The sequence below is a fragment of the Staurois parvus genome, unplaced genomic scaffold, assembly GCF_062004578.1.
Source record: "Staurois parvus isolate SC_StPar_1 unplaced genomic scaffold, SC_StPar_1.0 ptg001698l, whole genome shotgun sequence".
Lineage (NCBI taxonomy): Eukaryota > Metazoa > Chordata > Amphibia > Anura > Ranidae > Staurois > Staurois parvus.
Window position 1 is genome coordinate 387,308 of NW_028319494.1, and position 26,590 is coordinate 413,897.

At 42.0% G+C, this 26,590-nt stretch overlaps 2 protein-coding genes across 2 annotated transcripts in view; both read right to left on the reverse strand.

Annotated features, from left to right (window-relative positions):
* Positions 1-695: 695 nt before the first annotated feature.
* LOC149434709 (E3 ubiquitin-protein ligase TRIM39-like) overlaps positions 696-26,590 on the reverse strand; it is a 43,695-nt gene continuing 17,800 nt past the window's right edge. Inside the window, exons 2-3 of the mRNA XM_089663490.1 lie at positions 1,370-1,475; positions 696-902 (exon numbers count right to left, since the gene is read on the reverse strand). Of these exons, the coding sequence (XP_089519616.1) occupies positions 1,381-1,475 (95 nt within the window). The 3' untranslated portion in view covers positions 696-902; positions 1,370-1,380. The remainder of the gene's footprint in view (positions 903-1,369; positions 1,476-26,590) is intronic.
* LOC149434710 (E3 ubiquitin/ISG15 ligase TRIM25-like) lies at positions 16,353-25,669 on the reverse strand. Its single transcript, XM_089663489.1, has one exon. The coding sequence runs from the start codon at positions 25,587-25,589 to the stop codon at positions 24,009-24,011; it is 1,581 nt and encodes a 526-aa protein (XP_089519615.1). The 5' UTR covers positions 25,590-25,669; the 3' UTR covers positions 16,353-24,008.

Here is a 26,590-nt window from a genome sequence, read left to right on the forward strand (position 1 = left end):
CAAAAATGGGGTTCAGGTTCAGCATCTGAAAATTCAGCGAACCCTTGCCGAATCAAACCCAGGGATTTTCAGCTCATTGCTATTCGTCTGTCTCCTTTGAGGAGAACATTTGGTCCCATTTAGTATCACACAGTAAGGAATACAGCTTATTAAAGTTGGCCTTTCTGAAATTTTTTGTTTATGTCATACCAACATTTTCTCTTTCCTGTAATTCACAGCAAACCTAAATGTATGACTACTGTAAGCCAGGTTGTCCATTAATTTCAGCATCTGATGTCATCTCCATGTTATTTGAAATAAGTAGGTCCAACAGAGCATTGTTTCTAATTGGATGTTATGCCTTTTCTCTTTTTGTTTCCTTCTGTGATTTTATTATGGAAATTGCCTACTCCTCCATACTCCTCTTGTTATTTCATCCTAGGAATCCTCAGAAGAAGAAGAGTCCTCCTCTGTATCCTCTTCCTCAGACTCTTCCTCCTCTGCATCTTCAGATCCCTCCTCCTCGGCATCCTCTTCTTCAGACTCTTCCTCCTCTACATCCTCCTCCTCCTCACCCTGTTCCTCAGACTCCTCCTCCTCAGCATCCTTTTCCTCAGACTTCTCCTCCTCATCATTCTCTTCCTCAGACTCCTCCTCCCCATCCTCTTCCTCGAACACCTCCTCCTCAGCATCCTCTTCCTCAGACTCCTCCTCCTCAGGATCTTCTTCCTCAGACTCCTCCTCCCTCCGGAGACTCACATTTCTAAATATCTCAGCTCCCTGGTGCTCCTGAAAAGAAGACTCCTTCTCTTCTACCTTCTGCATAGGCTGCTCAGAGGTGCTCTTCTCCTCCACTATGCTGTGAGGGTAAAACTGAGGTTGAGACCGGGCTAGCTGTTCCCATGAGAGGGCACCTGCTCTTTCTGGGCAGACATGAATAAAAATAAATGATATAAATATAAATAATACAAATAATTAAATAAGGCTTCTTTTAGGGCTCGTTCACACCATGGTACAGAGACATCAGTTTTTCTGCACGCATTCTGCAAGGGTACAACAAAATCAATTGTTCTCTCTGTGCCCTGTTCACACCACAACACTAGTGTCCCGTGCAGATTTTTTTCTGCCCAGGAATCTGCAATGTTTATCAAACTCATTGAAGCGCATTTGTAAACTGATGTTTCTGCAAGTGAAATCTGCGTGTCAGTTTCCATCAGTTTTCTGCATGTATGATGTGAACAAGGCCTTAGTGTTGTATTTTGACAATGTTCTGCAAAAATTTGTTGGGGGAGAATAGAAATTTTCAGCCCCCATCAGATAAAATAATAAAACAAATAAATAAGCTAATACACAGAAGAAAAGTAAAATGAGACTGTACTGTGCAATTTACCTTCATAAATGTTACTTGTGAGGCCATCCCAGGTTTCTGTCACCTTCTCCCATGGCAAGGCTGAAGACATGGCAAGTGGAGTGGAGACTGGCATCATTTTTGCTGCCTACGGTATATACAAAAATATACATATAGATAAAAAAAAAAACCTAAGTGAAATACAAATATATCAGTGCTATAAAACACAAAACCAATTTTTGTATGAGGAAAGCTGCTCACATAAATACCCACATACAGATACATCAAAGTAACCCAAAATACCACATGTAATGCACTTATCCTCATTCTTCATAAACTGTGAACAAGATTACTGTCCCTTTAAATAAAACACGCCACGTGTCAATTCCAAACAAATATAATCTTTAATTAAAATAGTGCAAAAATTGGAAAGAAAAGTTCAAATTCTCTCTCTGTGCTTCTATTTTTCCTGAAGACATTATTTGTAACGAAACGCATCTGGCGAAGCATGTCGTCTGACATCATAACATTTTTGTGCATGTGTGCTAGTCATTGATCCCGATAACACCATTTTTGTTTACTGCAAGTATACCTGTTGATTGCAGACTTTGCACATGCACTTGTTTTATGAGGGTGCCCATATTTGTAATAAATAGGAACATTTTAAATGGTATTATGATATTTGCAACATGCTTTTATTATATGGTCCGTACTTGATGTGGTGTGGCAGCTGGAAAGGCTGGCCCGGAGTGTGTCTTTATGGTTTCTAGGAGTCATCGATGGGATTTCTGTATGTCATTTGGATATTCCCTGGTAGCCATTCATGTGAGTCCTATGTGCTGTCCAAGAGCCCTGAGAGCCATCTGGGTGGGTCTGGATCAGGAAGGATCGTGAAGTGCTTGTATCAGAACAAGAGCTGTTTTGCCCAGGAGTTTGGCTACCTCTTTTGGTGGTGATGGCTAGATTAGTTCAATTTTTACACGTTTTGTAGACTTTCTAACCGTTTGATTGCCCTTAGATGTCAACCCCTTACCAGCCAGTGTCATTAATACAGTGACAGTGTACAGTATTAGCACTGATCACTGTATTAGTTTCACTATAGATGTCAGTGTCGATTAGTCAATTAGTGTACCTCCCAGCATCAGCTAGCCCTAGATTGCCCGCCACACTATCATGGTCCCACTATAAGTCACTGATCACCGCCATAGCAGTATAGTAAATTCCAGTATATATACCATAGTTTGTAGATGGTATACCTTTCGCAGAAACTAATTAATATACACCTATTTGGACTTTCTTTTTACCAAAAACGTGCAGCAGAATACATTTTGGCATAAATTTATAAAGAGAAATTAGATTTTTTAATTTGTATACTGGATATGTTTTATAACAGAAAGTAGAAAATATTGTTTTTTTCAAACTGTTTGGTCTTTTTTCATTTATATTAAATAAAAAAACAGTGGTGATCAAATACCATCAAAAGAAAGCTATATTTGAGTGAACAAAATTATATAAATTACGTTTGGGTGCAGTGTTTCAAAACCAAGCAAACTGCCAGTTAAAGTAGCACAGATCTGAATAGCAAAAAATGCTCTGGCCAAGAAGGGGCTAAAACCCTCCAGAGCTCAAGCAGTTAAACAATGGCATTTGTCAGTCAATGGGCAACAATTATAAAAGAACAAAAGTTAAACCTGGGTGGCTAAATACTAACATAAAAAGGCACATTAATGAGAAAAAAACCTGTCCTTTAAAAAATATAAGACTGAATGGAATAAGACTGAATGATCACCATTGGAATTCCAAAACTGCATTGCAGGAAATGCAAGAACACAATCGGGGCAGGTATAAAATTATGAGGGACATGAGAGAAAAAAATCCCCCAATATATTTTCAAATACACTGCTCAAAAAAATTAAAGGAGGACATCAGATCTCAATGGGGAACAATCTCCTGTTGGATATCTATACTGATATGGACTGGGTAATGTGTTAGGAACATAAGGATGCCCCATCGTTTGATGGAAATGAAAATTATCAACCTACAGAGGACTGAATTCAAAGAAACCCCCTGAAAATCAAAATGAAAAAATGATGCAGCAGACTAGTTCATTTTGCTAAATTTTCATTGCAGCAACTCAAAATGGTATTCAGTAGTTTGTATGGCTCCTGCGTGCTTGTATGCATGCCTGACAATGTCGGAGCAAGTTACTAATGAAATGACGGATGGTGTCCTGGGGTATTTCCTCCCAGATCTGGACCAGGGCATCACTGAGCTCCTGGACAGTCTGAGGTGCAACCTGGCGGCATCAGATGGACCAAAACATGATATCTCAGAGGTGTTCTATTGGATTTAGGTCAGATGAGCGTGGGGGCCATTCAATGGTATCAATTCCTTCATTCTCTAGGAATTGCCTGCATACTCTCGTCACATGAGGCCTTGTCATGCACCAGGAGGAACCCAGGACCCACTGCACAGGCGTAGGGTCTGACAATGGGTCCAAGGATTTCATCCTGATACCTAATGGCAGTCAGGGTCCCATTGTCTGTAGAGGTCCCCAGACCATCCCTGACCCAGCACCAAAAGGATCATGCTGAATGGTGTTACAGGCAGCATAACATTCTCCATGGCTTCTCCACACCCTTTCACGTCTGTCATATGTGCTCAGAGTGAACCTGCTCTCATCTGTGAAAAGCACAGGGCGCCAGTGGTGGACCTGCCAATTCTGGTGTTAAATGGTAAATACCAATCGAGCTCTATTGTGCCTGGCAGCAAGCACAGGGCCCACTAGAGGACATCAGGCCCTCAGACCACCTTCATGAAGTCTGTTTCTGATTGTTTGGCCAGAGACATTCATGCCAGGGGCCTGCTAGAGGTAATTTTGTAGGGCTCTGGCAGTGCTCATCCTGTTCATCCTTGTACAAAGGAGAAGATACCGGTCGTGCTGATGGGTTAAGGACATTCTATGGCCCTGTCCAGCTCTCCTAGAGTAACTGCCTGTCTCCTGGAATCTCCTCCATGTTCTTGCGACTGTGCTGGGAGACACAGCAAACCTTCTGGCAATGACATGTATTGATGTGCCATCCTGGAGGAGTTGGACTGGTTGTGCAGCCTCTGTAGGGTCCAGGTATCACCTCATGCTACCAGTAGTGACACTGACCATAGCCTAATGCAAAACTAGTGAAAACCAGTCAGAAAATAGGAGTAGGGAAAAAAATGTCAGTGGCCTCCACCTGTAAAACCGTTCCTGTTTTGGCGATTGTCTCATTGTTGTCCATCTAAAGCACCTGTTGTTAATTTCATTAACACCAAAGCAGCTGAAGCTGATTAAGCTACTGCTACTTTACTGACCAGATCAATATCCCAGGAGTTTAAGTGACTTGATGCTATACTCTGTTAAAAAGTGTTACTTTATTTTTTTTGAGCAGTGTATATTAACAGTAAGAAGGCTGTGTCATATATATTGGCCCCATAAAAGATGATCAAGGGAAGTTGGTCACTAGTGATAGGGAGAAGGCAACTGTATTAAATACATTGTTCTCCACAGTTTACAGAAACAAAAAGGGGTATAACAAACAAGACAGTCATGTTAATAACATTATACAGAATGAAACCTGTGCTCAAAAAAAGACTAGAAAATCTTAATGTGAATAAATCACTAGGACCAGATGGCTTACACCTAATAGTTCTCAAAGCTTTTAGCCATGTTATAGCCAGACAATTGTTCCTAATTTTAACAAACAGCTTACTGATCAGAATGGTAGTGGCAGATTAGCAAAAAGTAAACGAGATACCAATATTCAAAAAAGGACTGGGATATATACCTGGAAACTACAGACTAGTCAGCCTAACATTAATAGTATGTAAACTGTTAGAAGGCATGATAAAGGACCATATCCAAGAATTTGCTGATGAGAACAGTATATTTAGTGGTAACCAACATAGATTTATGAAGGACTGTTCTTGCCAGACCAACTCTATAAAATTCCATGAGGAAGTGAGCTTTAATTTGGATAAAGGAAGGACGTAGTGTATCTAGATTTCATTAAGGCATTTGATACAGTAACCCATAATTGCTGAACTTTACAAATTGAGATCATTTAGCACTGATGATATTATATGTACCCAGACAGAAAACTGGTTGCAGGAGTGAGTTCAGAGGGTGGTTATTAATAACGTATATTCTGAATATACAAAGCTAAGCAGGGCAATAACTTCACAATAGGTTATAGTAACTTTACAAAAAGACCTAGTTAAAATAGAGGAATGGGCAGCTATATAGCAGAGGAGGTTTACTGTAGAAAAATGTAAAGTTTGGGTGTACTAGGGAGCTAAAAATATGAATGTGTTACTCACTAGGGGGAGAACGTCTGGGGAATCAAGGATGGAAAAAGACCTGGGATTCTTAGTAGACTACAGACTCAGCTATAATTCCACCACTTTACAAAACTCGGCCACAACTTGAGTATGCAGTCTAGTTTTGGTCACCAATCTTCAGGAAGAATGTCCCTAAACTGGAGAGTCCAAAGATGGGCAACAAAGCTAACAAGGATGTTGGAGGACTTTAGTTACAATGAACAATTACAAAAATGTTGTCTCCCTGTAGAACACACACTTAAGGGGCATTGAGAAGAAACTAGTTAATCTAATGACTCTAAAGTAGACACAGAGGGGTTTATTTACTAAAGCTGGAGAGTCCAAAATCAGACTCCCTTCTGCATAGAAACCAATCAGCTTCTAACCTCAGCTTGTTCAATGAAGCTTTGGCAATGAAACCTGGAAGCTGATTGGTTTCTATGCAGAAGGGAGTCTGATTTTGGACTCTCCAGCTTTAGTAAATAAACTCAGAGTCTCACAATGAAGATGGATGAGAAGAGGTCCCATCATAAACTGTGTAAGGGATTCTTTACAGTTAGAGCAGTAAGGATGTGAAACCCCTTTCCATAGTAGCTGGTGAGATTGCAGATAAATTCAAAATCTTTTAGATGTGTTTCTTAGCAAATACAATGTAAAGAGATATGGAAAATGGTAGTGACATAAACACACACACACGCACACACACACACACTCTTAACTAGATGGACTGGTGTCTTTATTCAACCTTACCAACTACAGAACTATGTAAGAGGTCTATTCACAGTCTGTTACCTTCATGGTGACTTACCATTTATGAATTGTGGTAGTACATAGTAAAATATGCATTTTATTGCACTTTAGTGCAAATGCACGGTACTATGTGCATTGTGGTACAAGTTGTTTAGGAGAGTACCCCACTGGAAACATAAATCATCTGTCAATGCACCTGTGCTACATCCCAACAAAATGCACATGGCTCTGCACTGCATTGCTGAATATACTTCGGGTCCATTTTTTCATGCATTAGAGTGTTGTCTTTAAAGCGTGAAAACATGTCTGAAGAGCCCAAACAAGTCTGAAGAGCCCGAAAATTTTAGGCAGTGCACATGGCCAGAATGAAAATATACACACATGTATTCACTATAGTTGATTGCACATTCCCATATTCATTACAACTCTTGCTTTGCAGAAACAATTATCCATATAAATTATTTAATTATTAATGTTATTTTAATAGATGGTATTTCTTAAAAAGGTCAAGTTATGTACATTTAAAAAATATATAATGACCTCTGTAACTGCAGGTACTCTGGAGCATTTCATCCTCAGAATTAGAAGGGAGAGTAAAGTCCCCCGAGTTATCAAGTTACTAAGGTTGAATGAAGACATAGAACCATCCAGCTCGGCGTGTGTAAGCAGGCTGCAAATTTTCATATCCCTGTATATTGTGTTCATTAAGAAACATATTTAACACCTTTTTTAAAGTTATCTACACTCTTTGCTGCTAATACTAACTGTGGAAGTGAGTTCTACATCTTTGCTGCTATAACATTAAATAACCCCTTAGGCTTCTTGTCCACCTTCATTGTGTGGTCACGTGTCTTCTTCAGAGACCTTAAATTAACAGTTTTATATCAATATTGCAGTCACCATTGATGGATTTGTATATTGCGATCATATCACCTCTTAAGTGCCTCTTCTCCAGGGAGAATAGGTTTAATGTTTGCAGTCATTCTTTATAACTGAGGTCCTCCAGCTCTCTCACTATTTTTGTTACCCTTCTCTTAACTCTTCCTGGTTCAAGGACATCCTTACTGAGAATTGGCAACCAAAATTGAACTGCAAACTCAAGTTGTGACCAGACCAGAGTTTTGTAAAATAGTAAAATTATAGCTTTATCTCTTGAATAAATACCCATTTTGCTGCATGATAAAATACTTTTTAAGTCTGTGGTTTACAGAGCCCCCCAGATCATTTTCTACCTCAATTCCCCCAAAGAATTTGTTCCTGTTGAATATCATTTAGCCTCCAAGGACAAAATTGTAAATTTTTCAATAGTAAACAACTGACAAGTAGCTGCCAACCCCTCTATTTTGTAATTAAAAATAAGAGCATCAGAGGGTCATCTAAAGAGTCCATAATCATTTATTGATGGTTATTGTATCAAAAAATGTTTAAAGGACAGACAATACCCCTTCATCAGGGCTCCGATAAAAAATAACAAGGCTTGTTAGTGGACTCTGTTTGGAAGCTCTTAGGCCTAGTTCACACTGGCATTGAAAGAGGCATATGCATATGATACAATGACTAGCACACAGTGCTATTCACATTATCAAAACATGAAGTGTTAGTGTCACATGGCTTCAAAATTGAAGCCTCATGTTGAGTCAGGAGGAGTTTGAAGCCTTTTAACACCTCCCATTCAAGTCTATGGTAACGCTCCTCAAAAGCACTGGCAGATGTTTGCGCGGCATTTGCGGTGCGGTTGGGGAGTGTTAATAACATTACAGTTTATTTAGTTTGTGGTGTGGCTTTAACGCTTGTCAAATGCTTATAAAACGCTTCAAAACTGCACAGAGGGCGTTTGTGGAGCGTTTTTTAACGCTTGTAAAAAGCCAGTCTAACTTCCATACTAAAACCCATTAACACCTGTCTAACGCCTATACTAAAGCTATAGGAGTGTTTGGGAAGAGTTAGAAATTTAGTCAAGTGTGAACAAGCCTGTTATTCAGGAAAAGGACAATAATAATCACAATGAATATGTGCAGAGTCCAATAACAAGTCTTGTTATTTTCTTCAGAGCACTGATGAAGAGAGTTTGTCTGCCCCCGAAATGTGTTGGTTGCCTTTTATCTTTCTGTTTTCATATGGTTACCATATATAAAAGATTATGGGCTTTTAGGACAACCCTTTAGCACTCTTATCTTTGATTGCATTTGGTTTACTCAATTTGAGAGTCTACCGTCCATTTGGGGGGGTCCCATTTTACGACAGAGCCACTGAGGTTAAGTCCTCAAGGCCAACTGTTCTAAGTGATAGATATAAGATCAGGGTCCAGTGCCTCACATCTACTCTATCTTGAACAGCCCTCTATTTCATCAAGTTAAATTAGCTTTATCATGCGGCAAAGTTATTACCCTGCGTAGTTTGGTATCATCAGCAAAAACTGAGATTGAATATTTTATTCCATCCTCTATTTTATTAGTAAACAATTTACCCAGAATTGGCCCCAAGACAGAGCCCTGAGACACACTGCTCACAACTCAAGACCATGTAGAAAAAGGGCCCTTTATCACTACTCTCTGTTTTTGTTTTGTTTTTTTACTTTCTGCAGCAATGAGTTTTTCGTACTCAACCTTAGATGTCCTGATTGTACTCTTGCATTTCTTATTGCATTACTTGTAGTTCTGTGCTAAAAAATGGTGCAATTTATTATTATACTGTAAGAAACACAGCTAATTAAAGTTGGCTCTTTTGAAAGTTGATGTTCTTGTCATATCTGCATGTCTCTCTGTCTTCTAATTTACACCAAACATAATTATTCTGTAATTACTAACACACAGATTTTCTCCAATTTCCACATCTTCCACATTTTCGTCTGCCGAATCACTATCAGGGTAGTTGATACCGGTAATAAATATTAATAATAATTGACCCCATAATAAAAACATTGACCTGCTTCCCCACCTTTTTTAACTATGAAAAGTAGTGTCTTCTCCTTATTTCTGAGGATAGGGGACCTATAGCATACGCCCGCAATTAATTTACTTTTTGATTTGTTCCTTTAAAGCTCAATCCACACCATCATAAGTCTCATTGGTAATGTAATTTCTCACATTCACTTTCAGATTGTTCTTGACATATAGACATGCCCCTTCCCCTCTTCTATCTATCATGTCTGTGCAAAACAGAGCATACCCTTGAATTTTTGCAACTTAGTCATTTGAGCAGTCTAACCAGGTTTACCATACGCCTCAGGTAACAGAGGTTCTAGCTCTTCTGTATATTTACCTTTAAATTTTGTACTAGCTTTTAGTATTTTCCACGTTTTCAGTCTTGGATTACATTTATATTCAGCAACCCTACCAGCATTAGACTACACTATAGTTTCTCTGCTATCTAATTTGAGCCCCCCTTCCCTTCAGTTTTGCCCACCTCCAAATTCAATGCTCACTTAGACCCTTGTGCACTGCATGGTATATTCTTCACTGATCCCTCCCTCCAGATCCTAGTTTAAAGACTACAGTTAGTTCACCTTTAGCAACATTTTACACATTACACCTGTATTTAGGCTGTAACATGTGACATGTTGCTAAGAAATCCCCCCCCCCCAACCCGTGACAGAGGGCAGGGGTCCTTCTCCCCACAGCTATTGTCACATTTAAAATTACAATGGTTACAGCCATGTCATTCATTCACACCAATCTTTTAACATGTCCTGCCTGCCACTGCTGCAGCTGAACTTGTAGTTCTCAATGGCCTATGAGAGCAATGATTAGCGCACTCTTAAACTGATGGCTGTATGGAGGTACAAAGTCTCTGCAGGAGCATGACATTGATCACCTGATACTGGTCATGGGTGCAGTGCTCTGCAGGCTCCTGAGAAAAAAAGAATACAGTAAATGCATATTTTTTACTTGTAAAAACGTGCATTTATTATTTTTAAACAAAGCTGAACTTAGCCTTTCAAAGCTCATCCAACCTTTTAACCATTTTCTCCCCCAACCGAGCCGCACCCTCCCCATTTTGGTGCAATCCAACCCTACTGCAGCGACAGTAGCCAAATCAAAACAGCCCAGTCCCCTTTCAGGTATGGATTTTGGTACAGGAAGTATTTCTAAAAATACTACTTTGGAGGTCATTTTCTTTAACTTGGCACCAAGCCCCTGAAATAATTTTTAAGGATACTCCATATTCCTCTAACTTTGGCATTTGTACCAATGTGTACCATGGCAGCTGGGTCCTCCCCAGCCCTACCTAACAATCTGTACATTTGATCCGCAATGTGTCGAACTTGAGTGCCCTGTAACCATACTGTTCATCAATCATGATCTTTGAGACAGATTACCCTATCTGCCCTTCTGACTATGGAGTCCACTACCACCAGTATCTTTGTATCCTTTTCCTTGGTCTCAGCACTCTGCTGTCCCTTCTTGCTGTACACCACCCAATATGGGTTTACAGCAATGAATAGAGGCTTCTATTTTACTGTTGGAACAGGGGAGCAAAATGATCTACTGAAGAAAAAATTAAAATAAAAGAAAATGCTGTGAAAGTTGTGGATGAATTACTCCTTGATGTCTGCTAGAGAGTGGCTACGTTCATTCTCCATGGTCCTACTGTATGTAGAAATGTAGCCACCCTCTCTTTCTCACTTAGATGGATTAAGGACTATGGAATGTGAAGTGTGCAGCATTGCACATGACTGCAACTAACATATGTAGCGCCCTCTAGGTAGATAAGATTTTGTGCTTAGTCAGAGGCTTGTTAGAAGCCTGGGATGAGTCAGCCTCAGAGTGAAGCAGTGAGGTTACCTCAGATCACGCTGGGAGGCTGTACAGGTCGGGGCTTCTGGAGTCCACCCACCTAGATACTATGGGAACTTTCTAGAAGAGGGATGGAGGAGGGGAGGAGGCCTGGATTTACATGTTTAGGGGAACCTAGCTAATCCCCAGGCAAGAGGCCTGGCATGGTGACTAGGACAGCCCTTAAATGTGAGGAAGCCTGCACAGCAGGGTAGTGTCTGTTGGAGTCGGTTTGAAGATGGACTGAAGGAAGGTGCTGGAGATTGGAGCCTGGGAGGGGGCCCCAGAGAAGGGGACCTACCTACAAGCCAGAGCAGACAGAAGGGTCTCCATTGCCCTACAACCTTCTAGGTAAGACAGCCTGTCAGCAGGGAAGGAGCCAGCCCAGCTTCGACCTGAAAGCAGATGCAACCACTAATCGACAGGACACTGTGAGTACTTCTACACCCCTTGGGCCACAGAAGAGGTTGGTCAGGTGCAATACCCAACCAGTTCTCATCTGGGACTACCCTGCAGTAGATTCTGTAAATCCTTGCCCAATGATACCCTCTGGACAGCCAGGTGGATGAGGAGAGTTTCATCTGGGGTCTGAGAAGGTACATCAAAAAGAGGACTCAGTGCTCCTTGCTAAAAGCTGGGGCTGATAATTGGTCCACATTGTGTACAGTTTGCTAAGAAGTTGTCCTCAAATTTTACAGTTCCTTGGGCATCCCATATACCCCTAGAGCCCATCCAAATTGTTAACCCCTAATACAAACAACAAAAACAAGCTCAAGGACCGTTTTACTGATTCGGAGAGAAAGTGTGGAAAATACATGTTGCCTGGCTGTGTAGAGCTTAGGGGGATCCAGCAAAAGCCAGTGGTCCTCAAGGCGGTAACGCTACACATACACTGCATATTTCAAACAGAAATGAGAGGAAAAAGGAAAGGTTCAGAAACTCACTGAGGATGTTACAAGGATGCAGAAAAACACAATATGAAACAATTTCATGAAAAATAGAATACAAGGCATTTAAGAAGTGGGTGTGTATGAATGTATGCTGCATCTGGCCCCCACTGGCTCTAAGTGTGAGAACTCAGTGATCACATGACCACTGAGTTCTCACTGCCACTGTGAGTAGAGAGTGGTGACCACTTTCTGGTCTACCCCCCCTGCTCACTGGAGCGCTGGGCTGTGGAGGGGGGGGAGCGGGTGGCTCAGGCTCTCAGTGGATCACTGAGAGGCTAAACCGAGTGCTGCTCCACAGTCTTGGGTGGATCTCGAAATTAAAGTTGGGATCTTTCCCCAGCCTGGACTGGCTGAGTGACGTCAGCAGACAGTGGGCTTCAGCCTGCTGTCAGCTGAACATGGGTCAAAGGAGTGCAGATTGATCTGTACTCCTGTGATCCACAGGAGAGGTAGAGACAAAAGAGCTTTTTGGAGAGTAAGGGTATTGTTTAGTGTCACATTAGCTTTGTTAATATAATATTCTAATGTATAGAAGCATAAATTTACCTCTGATATTATACTTGATAAACCTTTGTGTAATGTGTGTGAGACCAGAGTAAAGTCCACATCACTTTGAAGGTGACAATTTCCCTCCTGTATATCACACAAGTCATCAGTGTATGGTTCCTGAAGGACAATCAATGGATCTGTCATGTTACACAGCTCCTCAATGCCATGCATCTTCCTCGACAGTTCATCCTTCTTTTTTTCCAGATCCTGTATCAGATCGTTGACTGAAAGCAAGACCCCTTTTGTCTGGCCGGAAATCTGAGCAAGTACTTTTTGTTTCAGGTCTTCCAGGTGTCTCTTAAGTTTTTTAAACAGGGCGGTGATGTTCTTTTTTTCAACATGCGCTTTTTCTTCTGATTTCTTCCAATGGTCCTGCAGTCTCTGGACTCTTTGCTCTGTCTCCTCTCTCATGATCAACATTTTCTCTAGGGAATTTTTCAGTTTCTTCTTCCTTTCTTGAGCGGCCTCATTAAGCATCTCTACTTGGTGTCCCTGGTGTGCTCCATCAATCCTGCACAACAAACAGATACAGGTAGAATCCTCAGTGCAGTAAAAATCTAGGATCTTCTTATGGATGGAACATTTCCAGTTGTGCATGGTAGTGGTGGGATCACATAAGATGTGTTCTGATGACTTGCTGTGGACTCCCAGATGCTTTTCACAAAGAGAAGCTTCACACAACAGACATGACTTAACAGCAGGTACAGGAAATTCCATACAGTAGGTGCAGGGGATTCTGGTCTCCTCCTGATCAGTAGACAGGATATTGTCCAGTATGTTCCGCAAAGCAATGTTCCTGTACAGTGCAGGCCGCTTCACAAACTGTTCTCTGCATTCAGGACAGGAATAACCCCCAGGTCCCTCCTGTACATCCAGCACATGATTGATACACACACGGCAATAGTTGTGTCCACAAGTCAGGTTTACAGGATCGGTGAAAGTATTCAGACAGATGGAACATTCCAGCTCTGCTCTCACACTTGAGAACGCCATTGCAGCCAGCAGGAGAGAGAAATGAAAGTGAAAGTCTCCCACAGTCAGACCACAGAGGGTGTTGGTTATGTCCTCGTGCACACGGGACGTTTTTACAGCTGCTGTTTTTGGCTTTTGACATTTTTTTCTACAGTCAGTAACCCCCCAGCATGTTATCCTATGTATCCATGCACACATAGACTGTAGTCAATGTTTTTTGGCAGGGACATTTTTTGGCTGGAAAAAAAAACCCAGGACTAGTGGGTTTCTAGAGGAGTTTTTTAGCTGTAAAAGCGCTCTAATGCTGAGAAACGCAGCAAAACGCGGTACAATGCAGTAAAACGCCGCAAACCGGCTTTTTTTTTACTTTCTTTGACAAAAAAAAAATAATTTTTTTGATCAAAAAAAGGCAAACGTGGAAAAATGCCGCTAAACGCAGAAAAACGCTGCTAAACGCTAATGCAAAAACGCTAAAAAAACCTGAAAAACTTGCGTTTTTAACGTGACTTTACACAGCTAATGTTACCAGCATTATCAGAACACCCCGTGTGCATGAGGACTCAGTCCTCCTGCACAATGGATGTTTTTACAGCGGCTGTTTTTGGCTTTTGACGTTTTTTTCTACAGCTAGTAAACTCCCCAGCATGTTATCCTATGTATTCATGCACACAGACTGTAATCAATGTTTTTTGGCTGGAAAAATAAACCAGAGCTAGTGGGTTTCTAGAGCAGTTTTTTTAGCTGTAAAAACGCTCTAATGCTGAAAAACGCGGTAAATTGCGGTAAATCAGCATTTTTGGAATTTTTTGATTTTTTTTGGTCAAAAAAACCTCTAAAAAACTTTTTTAACGTGACTTTGCACAGCTAACGTTACTGCCGTTATTAAAACGCCCCATGTGCATGGAGCCTAAAGGTGTGACTGCGATAAGGTTATGTCAGAGACACCTTTTGCTATTTAATTTACAGATTTGTAAAGAAAAGCATAGGAAGAATATGTAAAAAGTACATTTGCGTAATTCCTGCTAAATACAATTGACAAGGCTTCTGGATATCTCTTAAAGAAAGCTGGGTAAAAGCATTCTGCATACAAAGGAACATGGAGGTGTTCAAGTCCACAATGGAGACAGTATTCACATAGCCCCAAATTAACCACTATGGCTCAAAATTGATATGGTCCAGAAACATTTAGACAGAATAAAGGTGAATAAAGCACCTGCACGATATTCATAAGTTTCCAATTTTTAGGAACTTATCACTGACTGGCATACAGAGCTGGGAGTGGGGGTTGTGCTGTGATGAGGGGGGGGTGCACTGATGATTTGGTTACTCCTGTCAGAAGGAGCAGTGGCCGGCTTCTGCTGGAGAGAGGGTTCAGCTTTGTTTGGGGGCACTCTGATGGGGAGACCTTATGTAAGAAGGCACTCTGATGGGGGCAACTGATATATAAGGTTATTCTGATATCAGTTACTCTGATAAGGGCACTGATGTATGAGGGCACTCTGAGGGGAGCACCTTATGTAAGGAGACACTGTGATGGGGACAACTGATGTAAGGGGTCACTCTGATGGGGACATCTGATGTATGGGAGCACTCTGATGGGGACACCTATTGTAAAGGGGTACTCTAATGGGGGCAGCTGATCTAAGGGAGTACTCTGGTAAGCAGAGGCATAACTAAAACCTTCAGAGACCTGCAAGAAACCATGAAGGGCCCCTTTACCCCCAGCCGGGACCCTTCCCTCTGAGGCCAGTGGTGGAATGCCAGAGCCTGGTCGCAAGTGCGACCTTTGTGACTCTGGTAGTTCTGCCACTGGTGTCAGTAGTTTTTATTTTTCTATTTTTTAAATGATATTTTACCATTTTATTTTTTATTTCCAGTATTATTATGGTATTTTTATTATTTTCTACAATTTTTCTAGGATCCCTGATGGGGGGGGGGATCTTTGGTGAAATATCAGGGGTCTAAACAGACCTCTGATGTTTCGCCTTTGAGACAGAGTAAGGAGATTAATGAAACAGCCCTCATTCTCCATCTCTGTAGCCTCAGCAGCACAGAATAAATGGACAGGAATAGCTCTGTACAGAGCTTCTCGTTCATTCACAAACTGAAGCATATTAAACACAGTTGAATGAATGGACAGAGTCAGTGATCGGTACGAACCACTGACTCTATTTATTCAGACAAAGAAGGGGCAGGTAAATTACACATTTACTGGCCCCTTACCCACTCTCCATCCTGACAGCATCTCCTGCAACAGTCGGCCGGAGAGGGAATGGGGGAATCTGGCAGAGCTGCAGAGAATGAGAGAGCACAGGGGGCCCAACTAAGAGAGCAGGGAGGCCGGGAGAAAGTGGTGGGTGGCAGCATATAGAGGAACCGATCCCCTTCTCCTGGATTGCCTGCAGGAGGGAAAGTGGGTATTCAAGGGCTGCAGGAGTAAGGGATTGGTTCCTCTGTATGCCTATTCTGCCCCTCCCATTCAGCTGTACAGGGGGACCACACAGGCCCCCTGGACAATGGGGCTGGGTCGCGATTGCGACCCCTGTAGCTGTGCCTTTGAATACTACTATTAATAATTATAATATTAATAATAATAATAAAATACAATCAAATATTAGTATTATTATAGAAATGATAAGGATAATAACAATATTAATAATCGCCAAACAATACAAATTTTATTATTGTTATTATTAATAATAATAATGAGATAATATAGGTATTAAAAATAATAAAAACAGTAGTAGTATATATTGTCAAACAATAATTTAAAAAAAGTTATAACAATATTAAAACAAATAATAATAATAATATTATACATATACTGTATATATATATATATATACAGCGGGGAAAATAAGTATTGAACACGTCACCATTTTTCTCAGTAAATATATTTCTAAAGGTGCTATTGATATGAAATGTTCAACACATGTCAGTAACATCCCATGCAATCCATACATCACATACAAAGAAACCAAAACGAATAAACTCAGAAATTAAGTTATGTGTAATAAAATGGAATGACACAGGGAAAAAGTATTGAAAACGCTAACTGAAATGTATTTAATACTTCGTACAAAATTAATTGTTGGTAATGACAGTTTCAAAACGCCTCCTGTATGGAGAAACTAGTTGCATGCATTGCTCAGGTGTGATTTTGGCTCATTCTTCCACACAAACAGTCTTCAAATCATAAAGGTTCCATGGGCCTCTTCTATGAACTCTGATCTTTAGTTCTTTCCATAGATACAGCTGCTGTGTTTTGAAGGATCTGTGACATGTGCTGTGTGCCCTCTTCCCCCGATCTGACCTGACAGCAGCCTCACCAGCCTGTGAGCTTCCTCTCCAGGAACTGCCCTGTGCATGTTCCTGCCTGTGCCCGCTATGCCGGGGATGCTGTGCCCTGGCGATGAGGGTGGCTCTGGGTGAAGAGCGACGCCGAAGGGAGAGGACGAGGCAGAAAGAGCTACTATGGCATGAAGGATGTGACAGCTGGGGCAACCGGGTCCTCCTCAACTCCAACTGAGGGAATGGCTTGCTCCTGCTGGGAACATGTGGACTGGCCCAGAGTGCATGGACAGGACCGGGGAATCTACAGGAGAGCTGGTGAGGAAGAAGGAAGCTTGAATGAGCTTGTTGGGGAAGTTGGGTTCAGCAGGAGGGGCTGCGCCGCCCCCCCTTGAAAATTGCCACCCAAGGCAAAGGCCTTGTTTGCCTCTGGTAAATATGCCACTGAGCAGAAGATGGGGGTATTGATGCCAGGGTTATATGTTGGTAGATGATGGGGGTATTGATGTCAGGGTTATATGTTGGTAGATGATGGGGGTTTTGATGCCAGGGTTATATATGGGTAGATGATGGGGGTATTGATGCCAGGGTTATATGTTGGTAGATGATGGGGGTATTGATGCCAGGGTTATATATGGGTAGATGATGGGGGTATTGATGCCAGGGTTATATGTTGGTAGATGATCGGGGTATTGATGCCAGGGTTATATGTTGGTAGATGATGGGGGTATTGATGCCAGGGTTATATGTTGGTAGATGATGGGGGTATTGATGCCAGGGTTATATGTTGGTAGATGATGGGGGTATTGATGCCAGGGTTATATATGGGTAGATGATGGGGGTATTGATGCCAGGGTTATATATGGGTAGATGATGGGGATATTGATGCCAGGGTTATATGTGGGTAGATGATGGGGGTATTGATGCCAGGATTATATATGGGTAGATGATGGGGATATTGATGCCAGGGTTATATGTGGGTAGAGGACAGTACATTATGAAGGATCTAGCAGTGCCCATGGTCCCCCCATAAACACCACTCCCCCTTTTGACATCTATGGCACAGCACTGTTCCAAACAAAAGGCACCACTCTGCCACCACTGAGGCCTCACACTGCGCACTGCGCAACACGTGAGCTAGTGACCGTGTGCCGTGTGTGAATGGAGTGGGCTGTGTGGGGCTCCATTGGCCAGCAGGGGTGGAGGAGGGATGGGGGGTGCCGGGCTGAGGAGTACCCTGGAGCGGAGACTGGTATTTGGATGGAATACTCACATTTCGAAGCCACTGTGAGCAGGGGGCGGTGCTGCCCCCTTGAAAATTTCTGCCCCAGGCAAACACCTTGTTTGCCTTGTGGTAAATACACTGCTGGTTGCCCCCCCCCTTCACAGCTCTCATCTGCTCAGTGACCCAGATCCGGGCAGCTTAGGGATTTCTCACTCTGATCTTGGATCACTAGGATGTGCAGACAGGGCAGAGGGTTGCTAGGCGTGACGTTAAGGCTAGTTCCCGAGCAGAAGTTTGCTCAATCTGGAGCTGGAAGCGAGGGAACCGGGGGCAGCAGAGGGAAGCTGGGTAGAAGGGGCGGCAGAATATAGAGGACATATATAAGGACACCTTATATATGGAGACACTCTGATGGAGATGCCTCATATAAGGGGGCACTTTGAATAATATACCTGATGTAAAGGGCACTCTGATGGGGACACCTGAAGTTTGGGGGTTTCTGATGTGGGAACCTAATGTATGAGGACACTCTGATGGGAGAACCTGATGTTTGGGGGTACTCTAATAGGGATACATTATGTAAAGAGACACCCTGATGGGGGCCCTGATACAGGGGGGCACTCTGATTGGGGAACCTGATGTATGGGGGCATGCTGATGGGGGAACCTGATGTATGGGGGCACTCTGATAGGGACACTTAATGTATGGGAGCACTTTGATGGGGACCCTGATGTAAGAGGCACTCGGATGGGGACCATGACATAAGGGTGCTCTCTGATGGTTACACCTGATGAATGGGAGCACTCTGATAGGTGAACTTGATGTATGGGGGCACTTTGATGTTGGAATCGGATGTATGGGGGAAGTCTAATGGGACACATTATGTGAGGGTGCACCCTGATGGGGACACCTGATTTATGGGGACACCCTTATGGGGAATTGATGTATGGGAGTACTCTGATGGGAACACTCTATATAAGGGGGTACTGTAATGTAGACATCTAAAGTAAGGGACACTCTGATGGGGACACCTGATGTAAGGGGGTACTTTGGTGGGGATACCTGATGTAAGGGGGTTCTCTGATGGGGGCAACTGATTTAAGAGGTACTCTGATGGAGACACTTTATGTAAGGTGATTCTATTTTCTTTTACTTGAAGTGTGGATGTGATTGGCCTACTTTTACAGTGAAGGAAATAAGTATTTGATCCCCTGCTGATTTTGAATGTTTGCCCACTCACAAAAAAATGATCAGTCTAAAAATCGAATGGTAGGGGTATTGTAACACAGAGAGACAGAACAGCAACAAAAATTCAAAAGAAATGCATGTCTAACAAATGATGCACTGATTTGCATGTTCATGAGGGAAATAAGTATTTGATCCCCTTCACAAAACATGTCTTAGTACTTAGTGGTAAATCCCTTGTTGGCAATCACAGAGGTCAGACGTTTCCTGTAGTTGACCACCAGGTTTGCACACATCTCAGGAGGGATTTAGGCCCACTCCTCTTGGCAGACCCTCTCCAAGTCATTAAGGTTTGGTGGCTGACTTTTGGCAAGTCGAACTTTCAGCTCCCTCCACAGATTTTCAGTTGGATTAAGGTCTGGAGACTGGCTAGGCCACTCCAGTGACACCACCGACACAGTACATGGTGGTGTGCCCCCACTGTACATGGAGTGTGTACAAAAGCACTGCAGGCCTAGGCCGCTGCTTTCTGATCTGTAATCAGGGGCGGACTGACAACTCATGGGGCCCCCGGGCAACAGGAGGTCATGGGGCCCCTGTGTCCTTGCCCAAACTCAAAAAAGCCTATGAAAAAGGTAACAGGGGCATCTCATGGGGCCCCCTACTGACTCTGGGCCCTCGAGTAGTGCCCGAGTTTCCAAATGGTCAGTCCGCCCCCGTCTGTAATGTGTACTTTTTTTTACTGATCTGAATGTAGCTACACATTATGCTATTGGTGTGAATGTATGCTACTAACTCCAAATAGCAAGGGGGCTAGGCAGCTGGAGCTGCCTGTGTTCTGTCTGCAATCTAGGACACTAGATGGTAAAGGCCCGCTTCATCCTACCAATCCAGGACACTGGCTGCAAGAGAAGACAACCTAGGATGCAAGGCAGCAGATGCAGCCAGTGTTCTAGCAACCTAAGAGGCTTTGTGGTATGAGTTGCTTACTTTCTAGCAACCTAGGACGCTAGGCTGTAGAAGCTGCCTATGTTCTACTAATAATAATAAAAAATTAATTTTGTATAGTAATACAAATTTGTTTTGTGACTTGGTGCAACTTCAGTGCAACTTTCATGTGATTTTGATGTATCAGTGTTGTTTTCTTTAACCCTCACCTGGTCATCCTTGTTGTCTAAAAACTTCCTCCCAAGCACATTCCATTCACACCTTAGCCTGACAGAAATGTGTATTCCTGCTTGTGTTTTTTCATTTTTTTTTTTTAAGCGTAAACGCGTGTAGCACATAGGGCAGCCCTATGCATGCAATATGCCCCAAATTAACTCAAGAACATTATCAGTCGTCACATGTTTTTTAAGTGTGTATTTAGATGCGTTTGTAGGGCGTTTTTGCTAACTGTGTCTGCTAACCATGATTGAGGTGTCATTAACAATTAGTCTGCGTTCACATCTGCGTGTTTCTGAATGCGCAGCAACCCGCACAGAAAATGCATACTTTGCCATGCATTTTAGAAATGCGCTGCAAACATGCATCACACTTGCGTCACCATAGTAGTAATGTAAGCTCGATGAAAGTTTATGAAACATGCTTCAAAGCACGCATTTTCTGAGCAGGTTGCCACACGTTCAGAAACACACAGATGTGAACGTAGCCTAAATGTCAACACAAGCGGGCCAAGCCTTCTTGACATGCATGGCAATTCATGTGTTTTCTGTGCAAGTTGCAGCATGTTCAAAAATGCGCAGATGTATGTGTTTGCTGTGTGTTTTGAAAATGCTCGGAAATGCCCATTGTGCTTGCATTGCCATTAGGCTGCATTTGCATCTGCGCATTTTAGAATGTGCAGCAAACTCGCGTCACTCTTGCATTGCCATTTAGGCTGCGTTTGAACCTTCCAAATGTGTGGCTACTTGAACAGAAAACATGCTTTATTATGTGTTTTGGAAATGCCCAGCAAATATGTTGTGCTTGCATTGCCATTTAGGCTGCATTCACATCTGCACATTTCCAAACGTGTGGCAACTCGCACAGAAATTACATGCTTTGCCATGCGATTTGAAAATGCGTGGCAATGTTTGTTGTATTTGCGTTACCATTTAGACATCTGCATGTTTCCGAATGCACGGCAACCCGCACAGAAAATGTGGGTTGCCATTTAGGCTGTGTTTGCATCTGTGCATTTCTGAATATGCGTTGTGCATTTTCTGTGCGATTTGCCGCATGTTTGGAAATGCACAGATGCGAATGCAGGCTAATTGTTATGACACGCTAATCACAGTTAGCAGACACGTGCTTTGCTGCGCAATAAAATGTGCTACAAACACACCAAAATGTGCATGAAGAAAAGTTTTTTGAGCTACTTTGCTTGCATTTGTCGTGTATAGGGCAGCCCATTCAAGTGAATTTTTACATGTGAAAAATGCACAAAAAACATGAACGGGAACGCTACTCTCAGGTGTGAATGGGATGTGCTAGGGAGGCAGTTTTTAGGCAGCAAAGATGACCAGGGTGGAGAGGTGAGAGTTAAAAAAGCAACACTGATCCATAAAAGTCTCATTCTTATCTAATGCTGATGAGATATGTAAGATAATATACGTAGAAGTCTATTGGGCCAAGTTGCACTGAAGTCACTCAAAAGTAGTGCAGGATCTATTTTTTTGGTCGCATCAACCACTGCCATTAAGATGGCACATATTAAAATCAATGTATTTTCACTTGTCTTGTGACTTTCTATGTCACCCAGTTGCAAATAAATCGTGGTAGTGTAAACCAGGGCTAAGGGTTTGTTCACTTTTCTTTGGATCAACTGCAGGTTTATAGTGATGAAGATGCTGATTCTTCACACCAAAATGCACTCAATACATAGGCATAGGAACCTTCAGCTGGCATGTGGACACTCAGGATCAGGTGGAGGTGGGAATCACAACTTTTTGGGGGAAAAGACACATCCATCCATATGTACCGATGCCTAGTAATTGTTATACTTTTTGCCTGGATCTCCTCCTTGTTCTATTGAAAATGTATATGTTGCTCATAGCTGAGAGTTTGCTTCTGTTTAGATCAGTGGTGGTCAACTTGAAAATGATAGAGGGCCTCAAATGTGGCGCCCAACACTTCCAGAGGGCTGAAAAATAGGCACATTGTGTTAAATTAGGCAACCTTTCAAGATGAACAGGCTATAATGAAAATCAACACCCAAAAATCTTGATGCATTTTTATATCAGCGTATCTCAATGCACACTGAAGAAGTTGAAGTACAATAACCCCCAGCATTGGTGTCAGTGGTAGTAATAATATCCAGCATTGGTGTCAGTAGCTGTAATATTAACCCCCAACATTGGTGCCAGTAGCTGTAATAATAACCCCCAACATTTGTGTCTTTAAGTGTAAAAATTAACCCCCAGCATCTGGGTGTCAGTGATAGTAGTAAGCCCTCGGCATAGGTGTCAATGACCGTAATAACAACAACTCTTAGCACCTTGTCAGTGAGTGTATTAATAACCCTCAGTATTAGTATCAGTAAGTGCAATATTACCCCTGCATTAGTGTCAGTGAGTGCATTAATAACCCTTAACAATGAAGTCACTTGAAGCAAAAATAACCCCCAACATTGACATCAGTGGATGCAAAAGTAACCTCCAACCTTGGGGTTAGTGAGTTCAATAATAACTCCCAATGTTGATGTCAGTGCATGCAATAATAACTCCCAACATTGGTGTCAGTGGCCGTAATAATAGCCCCAAGCACGTATGTCAGTACTATTAACCCTCCCAACATACACATTGGTGTCACTGACAGTAAAATGTAATCCCTCCAACATTGGTGGTCAGTGGCAGTGAAATGTAACCATCCTGTTCCCCTGCATTGGTGGTCCGTGGCAGTGAAAGTAAATTCCCCATCTTTTTCCCCCATTTAAATGTAAAACCTAGATGCAGCCAAAATTTTAAAAAACCACACAAATCAGCACAAGGGACATACTGTAACTTACAGTCAGTAGGATGTTTCCCATGTGCTGATGCCACAAATTCTCATCAAGAGTGTCCAACTATGTCCCCCTCTCCATCCAGCTGCTATATACATAGAAGTCATATAGCTTATATGAATGAAATGTGATCTATGAATGGAGGATGAGCAAATAACTGAAAGGTCCACCCCCTCCACCTGATCACATAAACAGATACTGTATTTATAAGAACATTGCACTTCTCTGCAACTGATGACCAAGTCCCTCAAGCCACTTTACAGGCAGATGGCCCTACCCTAATATACTAATATAATAAATACTCAAACAATGATTCACACTATGCACACCAACAAAATGCACCCTTTCAATAACGCACAAATGAAACAAATTTAACTTACTCCCTTTCCTTTTTTTCTTACCAGAATATTTTTTTTAACATGTACCAATATTTTTATTTTTTTACACTCAGAAAAGGTCAGCTTTCACACATCGGTGGTTCTCCTGTTTCTGTACAATGCCTACTCTGTCCTGTGCCTAAGGAGCATGCGTAAATCCTGCAACCCACTGACTGGAGCCACTCTCATTGCCCCATGCTAGAGATGGTGTATGTCAGCAAATGAACATAATTTTGTTTTGTGATGTTACCAGTCTCTGAGTTTACAGTATTTTATCTTTGCCAATTCCCTCCAATTATCTTTAGACAACCATATAGTCCTACACTCAACACAGCATGGAGGGGCTCAGTGAATGTGGTTGTGAAAGTGTGAAGGTGTTGGATTGGGTCACACAGGTTATAAAAGGAAATCTGCCCAGCCTCATAATCCAGATATATCCTGACCCTGTCACTGGAGATATTAGTAGGTAATGGGATCTTGGTACTGTCATGTATCACAGAACACTGATTTCTCTGGCTTTCCAAAACCCAGGACTTCTTATTATAGCCAATCCATGACTGGTCTCCTCTCCTGTCTATACTGGGGTAACACATCCCGATACTCCACCATTGCGATCCCCCAACATCCACTTCCCAGTAATGTTGCCCTGACAAAAAACTCTGACAGCTTAACACCTGAGGATCATACTGAAATCTCTCTGGTGTTTCTGGGCAATTCTGATTTGAAGACCAGGATGCTGTTTTTCTGTCATCTGAAATATGTAGATTATTACCAGCTGTGTTTACATCCAGTAAAATATCTTCAGGTTCATCTATACAAATCTCTTCATTTACCCCAATATCAAATAAATCTGTGTATAATGTGTGTGAGATGCCAGCCATCTCAAGGTCAGTTCCATCATGAAGGAGTTGATCTTCTGTGTCTTTATTATCTCCATCCTCAGTATCACACAAGTCACCTTCGTTAAACTCCTGTAAAACAGTCAATGGATCCGTCATGCCACACAAATCCTCAATGTGATGCATTTTCCTGGACAACTCATCCTTCTTTATTTCTAGTTGTTGGATCAGATCAAGAGCTACGAGGGAAAGCTGCTCTGCAACCCTGGACATCATATTCGGGACTCTCTTCTCTAGGTCCTCCAGTTGTCTCTTGAGGTCTCTAAACAGGGAAGAGACTCTCTCTGTGTTACTAGTTGCATTTTGTACTAGTTTACCACTGCTTTCATGAAGACTCTGAATGCTTTGCTCTATCTCCTCTTTCTTTATCATCAGTTTTTGAAGAGAATTTCTAAGTTTTTTCTTTTTCATTTCAGAGGCCTTAAACAGTGACTCCATATGGTGACCTTTGTGTTCCCCAATCAGACAACAGGACACACATATGCAGACTGAGTCCTCAATGCAGAAATACCTCAAAAGTTCCTTATGAATAGAGCATTTTCTCTCTTCAAGGGAAGTTGTAGGATTGGTTAAGACGTGTTCTGCTGAGGTTTTGTGGACTATCAAGTGTTTATCACACAAATAAGCTTCACAATGCAAACAGAATTTAACAGCAGGTTCAGGAAAATCCACACAGAATGTACAGAAGACCCCTGTCTTCTCTTGATCTGGCTGTGTAGGCAGGAAATTCTCCACTATGTTACACAGCGTAATGTTCCTCTGCAGTGTGGGACGTGTTGTGTATTGTGTTCGGCATTCAGGGCAGGAATGAAGTCCAGACCTTGTCTGTGTTTCCAGCACACGATCAATACAGTCCCTGCAGAAATTGTGTCCACATGCCAGGTTTACGGGATCGGTGTAAATCTCCATACAGATGGAGCACTCCAGCTCCCTTCTTATTTTAGCAGAAGCCATCGTCTTTTCCCAAGCTTATGAGTTCAGCAAAAAGCAAAGTACAGTCATCTGTCGCAGTCCTACAACAAACGTCTGTTGAGTCAGCTGGTGTAAACACACATGGGCGTGTTTTATATGTGTACTGGGGCGTAACTACGAATCATGGGAAAAAGTTTGATCTTAACATGCCTAAATGAAGAAGAGGCAGCAGGAGAGTTGTAAGCATAGTCAGTGCACTGCTAAGGAGCAATGCTTTGGATAAAAATTATTGTTGTTCATATTAATATTGCTACTACAACCATATAGTAGAAACAACAACAATAATAATAATAATAATAATAACAACAATCATAAGGATAATGTATATTATTACAAAATGATTAATGCTGTTACACACAATTACAATTATGTTCCCATGCATTGCGTTTTATGGCAGACTATTTATTTCAATAGGATGTGTAATGCCTGTGAAATGTGCAAAAAAGGTGCAGGCATGATTTATAAAATTGTGCCATACCAAAAAGCATGGTACTGTGGTACCCTACGTTTTGGTAGGTGTGAACACGCACATTTGCTAGATGCATGGGGGTGCACAAGGCAGCACGTTTTTGTACAGTGCGAGAAGTTGTGTGATTCTGTACTCTGCTGTCCTATAAGGTTTTAGCAGAGCGTGTTGACTGGTTTAGATATAAAGAGTTAATTTCAGTCTGTAGCATAAGGTAATATGTCCAATGGTCTTCTGCAGCTGGGAGTGGGGGCCAGTGAGAGTGTCTCAAAGTTATTGAGCCTCTCCTTCCTCCGCATCCCAGCCCTGGCCTTGATCTGTTGGCCATTCTTGAGAAAGTGGTTGAATTGCCAGAAATTTGCCATGCGTATGATAGTTCTACATGAATGGAATTTAGTCTGTGGAATGATTAACATCCATTGCTTTTGGATGCATACAGCTTAAAAATAAGCAAGTAATAAGAAAAATATGACTCAGTTAAGAAAAAAAGGGAGAGAGAGGGGGGGAGAGAGAGGGA

Excerpts from the sequence above, each read along its gene's own strand:
- LOC149434710 (XM_089663489.1), bottom strand. The coding sequence starts at position 25,589 with ATGGCTTCTGCTAAAATAAGAAGGGAGCTGGAGTGCTCCATCTGTATG.